Here is a 10,000-nt window from a genome sequence, read left to right as displayed (position 1 = left end):
CGAAACTGGTCCTAAACGTCTATACCTCTTTTCCCAGTCTTGTGGCAAACTTGCTTGAGCGTTTTTGACGAAATACAACTCAGCTTGCTGTATCTCTTCTGTACTAGGATCGCACAATATAGCCTTAAACGATTTTTTCTTTATTGCACTAATAATTCTAGCCATCACTGATAATAGTCTTTTCATATTGCTAAATCTTTGGATATCAATCACCTGGCTACTTGAATTAATTTCTCCTTCATTTAAGGCCACTCTTGCGAAAACAACATCAGGAAGATCCGATACTGTACTCTGTTTTACAGGCCATTCCGAGGAATCTTGATACAGGAATTCTGGACCCTTTTGCCAAACAGATTCTGTATCTAATTCTCTGGGGTTACATTTCCTAGTAGTCAAATCAGCGTTGTTTTCCTTGGAAGATACCCAAAACCATTCTATGGGTTCAGTTTTGGACTGAATTTCTGCAACCCTAATTCCAACAAAGGAATTAAACTGGTGGGATTCCTTCTGGATCTGTGCTCTTACTATCTCACTGTCAGTGATGTGGATTACCTTAGAGAATTTGTATCTCATATTGATTTCAACGGTTGCCCTCAATCTCGATGCTAAAACAGCAGCACACAGTTCTAATCGTGGTATACTGATTTGTTTCATAGGCGCTATTCTATTCTTTGAACAAAGAAGGTTTACATAATAATTACCATCTTGCTTTTCCCATCTAACATATGCTACAGCTCCATACGCTTTTATACTACTATCACAAAAAATGATCAACTCTGGGTCTTTAATTACGTCTGCAGGCCTTACACACCTACTAAAACAGATATTTTCAATTTCAAACATTTCCCTAAACAAATTTTTAGCTTCAGAGTATAAGGTATCACTAATAGGATCATCCCATCCCCTTGAATGTCCCTCATTAATTTCTACAATGATAGAACGCATCAATAACTTTGTCTTCAGTGTGAATGGTGTTAAGAGTCCCAAAGGATCATACAGCTTTGCAAATTGTGATAGTACACTTCTCTTAGTCAACAGAGGTGGCATACAACTCTCAAAATTATCACAGTTCACATCCGACTCTATTCTACCTTCACAGGTTTTTTTTGAGAAATTGAGTTTGACCCTATATGAGAAAGTATCCAGTTTAGGTTTCCAACTTAAACCCAAAACCTTTTCCTGTTCAGTATTTAAAACCCTAGCATTATTATCCTTATCCTCTCCCGATAAAACCCAGTATTTAATCTGAAATCCTCCCAATCTTAATACTTCTTCTACTTCTTTAATCCTTTTCATTGCACAATCCTTCGAGTTAACACTACTGATGATGTCATCAACATAAGAGTCCTCTACTATCATCTTGGATGCTAGCGGAAAGCAATTATTAATTTCTGCAGTTTTACGAAGTGCCATCATTGCAATAGATCCTGAGGGTTTATCCCCAAATGTAACAGTCTTCAATTTATAATGACTAGGATCTCTTTCTAACTCAAAGTTTCTCCATAAAAACCTGTGAGTATGCATATCCTCTTCTGAAAGTTTTACAGTATTGTACATCTTTTTAATATCACCAACCACGCCTATCTTTCCTTCCCTGAATCGTAATAGTATTCCCAATAGGTTATTAATTACATCAGGTCCCTTTGCAAGTAGGTCATTCAGAGATATTCCTTGATATGATGCTGCAGCATCAAATACTATTCTCACTGGGGTTGATGAGGAATCTGTTTTATAAACTGCATGGTGGGGTAAGTAGAAGATTGGACCCTTATAATCCAGCTCTGACTTCAATAATTTTTCCGCTACCCCTCGATCCAACATGTCTTGAATTTGTTCTTGATATTTTGTGCATTGTGTTGCTCCCAGCCTTTTCAGTCTCTTTTTGGTAGCCTTCAATCTAGCATAAGCCATTGGAAAATTATTTGGCAGTTTAGAAGGGTCAGAAATCCAAGGATACTTAGATATCCAGCACATGTTTTCTTCATCATAAGTTAATCCATCTTCAATGAGTTTGAGTTCTCTCTCTTCCCTAATAGTTAAATTTCCCTTTACTGAACATTCTCCGCATTTGCAACCTCCACATTTTGGGATACACTCCGTTCCCAAACTTTCATCCAAGAAATAATTCTCCACTAATTTACCCACATTTGGTTTAGCCCTGAAATGCCAATCAGCAGTGTCATCGTAGCTTATATGATTAATTTAAACACAGTACTTCTTTTCACCTTCCTTCTCATCAAATCTACCCCTAATGCAGAGTCCAAAATCATTGGACAATAATTGAATATTATCTACTGTTTTTATGACTTGTGGCAATAAAGTACAGTAATCTGATCCTATTAGCAGCTCTATACGTCCCTCTGGCCTTTGAAGGTGTTTCTCCTGTACTCACAGTTTCCTTGCTATTTCTCCCAAATCCATATGATGATGAACAGCAGTTATTTCAGACACGCCACAAACTTCTATAAGTTTTTCTATTCCTGCTTGATCCTTTAATGATACTTCATAAACACAACTATCCAACTCCTCTGTGTGATCACCAACTTTAGTCATAGATAATTGTATAGGAATACCTTTGAGTCCTAGTTTCCTTGCCATTCTAAATGTAATTAAACTAATGTTACTTCCTGCATCATACAACGTGGGGATAGACTTCCCTTCACTGTTAACAAACCCAGTCATCAGAATTGCACCTTTTTTACTTAAATAGTTACTTGTGGCATCAATTGTTGAATTATTTGGATTGTTAAATAGTGTGTGTAAACTTGAATGATGATGTTTACCACACACCTCACCATTTACTTTTACCCTACATGGAAATCTTTTCTCACAATTTCTGGAGAAATGTCCCGTTCGGAGACAGGCGTAGCAAACTCCCTTTTTTCTTAAAAAGTCCATCTGATTTTCAGCTGACCATTGCTTAAATGTCATACAATCCTTCAATTCATGAGATTCACTATCATGGACAGGACAATTTTTTCTTATCTGATCACTGTTATACCTTGTTCTATTAATTCCGCCTATATTTTTTCCTTCGCTAATGTGATATAAACTGGTTAAACATTCAGACAATTGATTTTGAAGTTTCTCTTGTCCTATAGTCAACAATTTTATAGCTTCTGCTAATTCCTTTTCCTTATCAAATTCCCTTTCCACAGTATGTACTGTTACCTTAGTCGCACCACTTCTTGAATTATCTTGTAAATACTCCAGAGCTTTGCGATGATCTATCAGAAATGTAACCAAATTCTTAAATTTGTCCGAATTTAATTCCTGCACTTTAATGGCCCATTCTCTTTTTAACACCGACGGCAGCAATCTTTCTACTTGGGTAAGTACAGTAGTATTCTCCAGTTCTGTAGTCAAGTTTAAATTACTTACATCTAACCACACCTTTTCTACTGTATTGATTAGATTAATTAACTTTCTGTCATCACTATCATTAAGCGGTTTATATGCCCTTATATCTCCTAATATCGCATCGATCAGTTTTCCTTCATTACCGTATGCTTCATTTAGTCTATCCCACATTCGTTTATAATCATCTATATCCTCCACAAGCCTCCTCGGTTCCCCTTCTAATGATATTCTAAGTACATACGGGTCTTTCCCATGTTGTGACACAACTAGTCTTTCATAATCTCTTACAAAGGCAGGAAATGCTCTCACTGAACCACTAAATTTGGGAGGCTCAAGTTTTTTCAAGGCAAGCACAGTATTATTTTTCACTTTTGTCTTTCCCTTTATCACGCCAAGTAATGAATATTTTATAGTTTCCAATTCCTGTATATATTCCTCATATTCCTGACAAGATTCGCCAACCTTTAATTGTTCTATCATTTGTTCATTGATAACATCAACCTTTTCGAAACACTCACTAACCTCAGTGTACAACACTTCCAATGTTTCTATCGAGTCTCCTCTTCTCTGTGCATCCTTGAATAATCCAACCTTCCGATTGAACCTCCTCTTGGCTGTGGTGCGTTCCCTCTTCAGTTCCTCCATGGCTGCTCTGCGATATTGCTGAATTGTAATGCAGGATATATAACAACTCGGGCTGCCTTGCTGTATCTTTTATTGATCTGATTCAGCCTGTAAAGCATGACAATATAAATAGGTATCCCAAACAATTTTCCACCACATTTAACAACCATACATTTAATAACATCACATTTGATATATAATACATTAACAATAATACATAGTAATAGTGCAATGAATAATAATGCAAAATGAACAGTACACGACAAATGCATACCCGCTCAACTTACAATGTGACCGCCCATTCTTAGCCATGGTAATTAATTGAATACGCCATCCGTCTATACACTGCCACCGACACTTGTCAGTCATAACACCGTCCTGCACTGCTTCCCCGCACCAACAAAGAACTTGCTTGAAGGATTTTCAGTATCAGACCATTATAATTTCTCGTGCCCGTATCCTCATTATGTCCCCGAATACAATGACAATACGAATAAAATTTCATAAAAAATGCAGAACCAGCTAATTATAATTTACACAAAAAGTAACACTGCATCCTATGACACGAAGGATATGTCAATCACGAATGGCAATTACACTACAATAATCACAACAATGAAAACTGAGGCGGTGAAAAGTACAACTAAGAAAATCCCAAGGACGGGAGAATTTTGCGACAGTCTCCTATCCTTGGAACAATCCGACAGTACTACAAATGCCGCTTCTAACTAAAGCAACATGTTCTCAGTAATTTCGAATTGTCCAAAAGTTACAATATTACCAAATACAATTCCCAATATTTATCCAACTTAACATGTACATGAATTACATTAACCAGAATATTACCACATCCACATAAATACAAACTATTATGATGATGATCATAATATATATATATATATATATATATATATATATATATATATATATATATATATATATATATATATATATATATATATTTATATATATATATATATATATATATATATATATATATATATATATATATATATATATATATATATATATACTTGGGGTCCGTTGTTGCAGCAAAGGATGAAGTGGAAGCAGATGAACGCCAGAGAGTGAATGAAGGATGCAAAGTGTTGGGGGCAGTCAATGGAGTAGTAAAAAATAGAGCGTTGGGCATGAATGTAAAGAGAGTTCTGTATGAGAAAGTGATTGTACCAACTGTGATGTATGGATCAGAGTTGTGGGAAATGAAAGTGACGGAGAGACAGAAATTGAATGTGTTTGAGATGAAATGTCTAAGGAGTATGGCTGGTGTATCTCGAGTAGATAGGGTTAGGAACAAAGTAGTGAGGGTGAGAATGGGTGTAAGAAATGAGTTAGCAACTAGATTGGATATGAAAGTGTTGAGGTGGTTTGGCCATGTTGAGAGAATGGAAAATGGCTGTCTGCTAAAGAAGGTGATAAATGCAAGAGTTGATGGGAGAAGTACAAGAGGAAGGCCAAGGTTTGGGTGGATGGATAGAGTGAAGGAAGCTCTGGGTGATGGGAGGATAGATGTGAGAGAGGCAAGAGAGCGTGCTAGAAATAGGAATGAATGGCGAGCGATTGTGACGCAGTTCTGGTAGGCCCTGCTGCTTCCTCTGGTGCCTTGGATGACGGCGGAGGTAGCAGCATTAGGGGATTCAGTGCTATGAGGCTTCACCTGTGGTGGATAACAGGGGAGGGTGGGCTGTGGCACCCCTAGCAGTACCAGCCGAACTCGGTTGAGTCCCTTGTTAGGCTGGGAGGAACGTAGAGAGGAGAGGTCCCTTTTTCTGTTTCCTTTGTTTGATGTCGGCTACCCCCCAAAATTGGGGGAAGTGCCTTGGTATATGTACGATGTATATATATATATATATATATATATATATATATATATATATATATATATATATATATATATATATATATATATATATATAAACTGTACCATATGACTGATGGATCACTCCTTCATAAAAAAACGCACAATTGAATAGATACTTGAAACACTCTTGAGATAACAGAATTAGCCTTGAATAAAGGTGTGTCCTATATGTGACAAAGCCTCTTGAAATTATCTGAAGAAGGAATTGTTTTTATCTTATTTAGATCAAGAGATCGATGAAAAAAAAAAAAAAACTAACTGAGATATACCTCGGCTCACCGTGACGCATCGGTCACAAAATAGCAACTGTTATCATCCTCTTTTAGTTGTTATATCCTCAGCTGCTCTCCCTCGCTCTGAATGACCTTCGTGAAACTAGACCTATGGTCTAAATTCTGTAAATAAGTCGATTCAAATAAAGAAATTGGTAAAGATTATTTTTTTTTCATTGTGCATAGATCTGATCCTGTTACTAAGCGTATGAAAACTTTAATTTATTCCACTAAAGCTTGAAAAATAAATCTTATTAGGTCTAATTTTCTTTTGCAATGGAATCAGCTTGAAATTCTATGAAATACTTTGGGATTATATTAGCAATAAATTCGTAACCTTGAGTACAAAGTAATCACCTGACGGTAGCGCTACGTTGTATAAGATTACTAATTATCTGATAACACTTGCAGGCAAGTTAACTTATCAGTAAAGAAAAAAATCGCTCGAGAACTTGCACTTGTTTTTTATATCGGCGACCAGTTCTCTTTATCTTTCTTCTCTCCGACTTTGCTTGGGAGTTCAAATATGTGGTTTCGTGTGCCTTATTCGCTAGTTTTTACTCAGTTGTTTGTACTTCCACATTTAACACTATCATTAGTCTGGTTTTATCTCTATTTGCACCTAGAGCCATTCGTCTTGCTATAACAACACAACAAATAAAGCCGTATTTAGTCCACTGCAGGACAAAGGCCTCAGACATGTCCCTACTCATGTCTGGGGTTATAGAAATTTCATCACCACATTAGCCATTGCGCATTGGTGACGATGGGAGACTTTAGTCTAGTTGCTCACAGCAAACCGCAGTAGGTTGGCCAGGGCGCCAGCCACCCATTGAGATGCTACCCCTAGAAAGTTATTGGGTCCTTTGACTGGCCGGACAGTACTACATTGGGCCCCTCTCTCTCGATACGGATTATTTTTCTATGACTATTCATAAACCGAATAATCTGGCATATTATTTCCACATCCTCATCTGTCCTCATACACCTGACAACACTGAGATTACCAAACAATTCTTTTCACTCAAGGGGTTAACTTCTGCACTATAATTGTTAATTGGCTGCTTTCCTCTTGGTAATAGTAGAAGACAGTCTTTAGCTATGGTAAGCAGCTCTTCTAGGAGAAGGACCCTCCAAAATCAAACCATTGTTCTCTAGTCTTTGGTAGTGTCATAGCCTCTGAACCATGGTCTTCCACTGTCTTGGGGTTGAGTTCTCTTGCTTGAGGGTGCACTCAGGCACGCTCTTTCTATCTTTTTTCTTTTGCTCTTGGTTTTTTAAGCTTTTATAGTTTATATTTGAAAGATTTATTCTAATGTTGTTACTGTTCTTGAAATATTTTATTATAATTGTTTATTGCTTCTCTGGTAGTTTATTTATTACCATTCTTCCTCTGGCTATTTTTTCTTGTTGGAGCCCATGGGCTTACAACATCCTGCTTTTCCAACTAGGGTTGAAGCTTAGCTAATAATAATAATAATAATAATAATAATAATAATAATATGGGTGATTTTAACTAATACAGCTGTGCTGATCATGGCAATATTAGTATCATTATATGCTAAGCTACAACCCTAGTTGGAAAAGCGGGATGTTATAAGCACAAGGACTCCAACAAGGAAAACAGCCCAGTGAGGAAAGGAAATAAGGAAAAAGTAAAAGAAAAGTTTACGAACAATAATAACTTCAAAATAAATCTTTCATATGTAAACTATAAAAACTTGAAAATAACAAGCGGATAGTAACTCCAAATAACGAGAGGAAGAGAAACAAAATAGAATAGTGTATGCGAGTGTATCCTCAAGCAAGAGATCTCTAACCTAAGACAGTGGAAGACCAGAGTACAGAGGCTATGGTAATACCTAAGACTATAGAACAATGATTTGATTTCGGAGTGTCCTTCTCCTAGAAGTGCTGCTTATCACAGCCAGAGAGTCTCTTCTACCCTTACCAAGAGGAAAGTAACCACTAAATAATTACAGTGCAGTAGTTAACATCTTGATAGAAGAAGAATTGTTTGGTAATTTCAGTGTTGTCACGTGCATGAGGAAAGAGGGGAATGAGTAAAGAATAGGGCAGATTATTCTGTGTATGTGTCGATAAAGATTAAATGAGCCGTAACCAGTAAGAGAGAGAGAGAGAGAGAGAGAGAGAGAGAGAGAGAGAGAGAGAGAGAGAGAGAGAGAGAGAGAGAGAGAGAGAGAATTATCTAATGTAGTACTGTCTGGCCAGTCAGAGGACCCAATAACTCTAGTGGCAGTATCTCAACGGGTGGCTGGTGTTTTGGCTAATCGACTACCTACAAACCTTTTCACCACGATAAGGTATCCCTACTTTGTATATTATTATACACACTGATAATTGAGTCTTATGTAATTAAGAGTACTATGACTTATCACAAACTAATAAAAAGAAAATGTAATTCAACTGGAAAAAAAAATGTGATAAGAACAAAAGCAAACCTTAAATGCAACCGATGGAATAATCAGAAACTGGCACAATGGATCCTCAGTTCATTCAGCCTAATGCATCGAAAAGCAGTTAAAACAAAGTTACTGAAACAATTCACCTTCCCAGTTTACTTACATAACCCAACTGAAGAGGAACAAGCACTCTTTATGATCTTAACCTGAGAGAAGGAATATATAAATAGAGAGAAAGAAATCTGCCGTAACACTGACCTTAGAATCATGCTTTATTGCAAGGTTAAGTATTTAATTTTTCACTGTTCATTCAGCTTTGGTACAGTTCTTAGTTGTCGTACGTTTAGTAATGTCTCGCATGAGGAACATAGTCTTCGCTTAAGATACAAAATGAGGTAAGGTAATTTAAATGCAGTGGATGTAGACTGAGGAGGCCTCTTAAACTTTCACCTTTTACCGATATAACCGTACCAGTTTTGTAATAGCCTACCTTTCATAGGTATTCACAAGGAAGAGTAATTTATTTTCTAATCGAAACAAAAATAATTTAACTTAATTTCCCAAACAACACCGTCTCGGTTAAAAAAAGAGGAGAGGTAGCTTCTATGCATATCAATATGCAGGCCAGCCTCTGGCTATGAAGAGGTTGACAATATTAATCGGTAGCCTACCCAAAAAATGGCAATACTGTAGGAGAGAGACATGACCTATCGTAACACGGTGAATGTAGCTTTTGGAGTCCCATAAGATATTCAAGATTAAGAAATATAAAAAAATCACAGATTTCTTCTTTTATCCTGGGATCATTTATTCTCCTTTTACCAAAATACCGGTATACACAAGAGATACTGGAACTCCCCCAAAGTTGGATGATCTTATTTACTTTTATCAATATACAAATAATTTTGATACAATTGTTTTGTAAGCATTTATTTACTCATAGCTGATATGATTAATGTTGCAAGATTTTTATAGCTTGAATTTGTACTGGTAATATTGTTACCGCAAGGAGTACGGAAGGTTGACGATAGGGAACAGGAAATTTCCGATGAATGAACTGACTGGACGTGTTGTTTCTAATCATTTATATCTTATGATCTACAAAATAGCTTAGATTGGATCCGAAAATCTGTAGATACCTACTTAGTGCATCATATGTATCTAAATGTAAACAGTGTGATGTCATTATACGGGACATTATCAATCACCACAAATGTTGTGCAATGTTTTTCTTCCTATTCTGTGTAGTTCTTTGTTTGAATGCATACATAATTAACTATTATTGATTTATAGATGGTAATTAGTAAATTATGGAGTATAAAGATCACGCTAAGAGTAATTTTCAATTCTGTGAATCGCTGAAAATATCGGAAGACTATTACCATACTGGCATAAGGCCAAAACTACACAATCATCAGACTCTAGACTATCAGTGTTAG

At 36.5% G+C, this 10,000-nt stretch overlaps 1 protein-coding gene across 1 annotated transcript in view; it reads right to left on the bottom strand.

The window, feature by feature from the left end:
* Positions 1–3,531, bottom strand: part of LOC137632231 (uncharacterized) — a 4,365-nt gene extending 834 nt beyond the window's left edge. Inside the window, exons 1-2 of the mRNA XM_068364116.1 lie at positions 2,393–3,531; positions 1–2,158 (exon numbers count right to left, since the gene is read on the bottom strand). The exon at positions 1–2,158 is cut by the window's left edge and continues 834 nt beyond it. Coding sequence (XP_068220217.1) covers positions 1–2,158; positions 2,393–3,531 — 3,297 coding nt within the window. The remainder of the gene's footprint in view (positions 2,159–2,392) is intronic.
* Between the last annotated feature and the right edge of the window lie 6,469 nt (positions 3,532–10,000).

This window comes from Palaemon carinicauda, chromosome 41 (genome assembly GCF_036898095.1).
Source record: "Palaemon carinicauda isolate YSFRI2023 chromosome 41, ASM3689809v2, whole genome shotgun sequence".
Lineage (NCBI taxonomy): Eukaryota > Metazoa > Arthropoda > Malacostraca > Decapoda > Palaemonidae > Palaemon > Palaemon carinicauda.
Note: the sequence above shows the minus strand (reverse complement) of the source record. Positions and strands in the feature narration are given on the sequence as shown.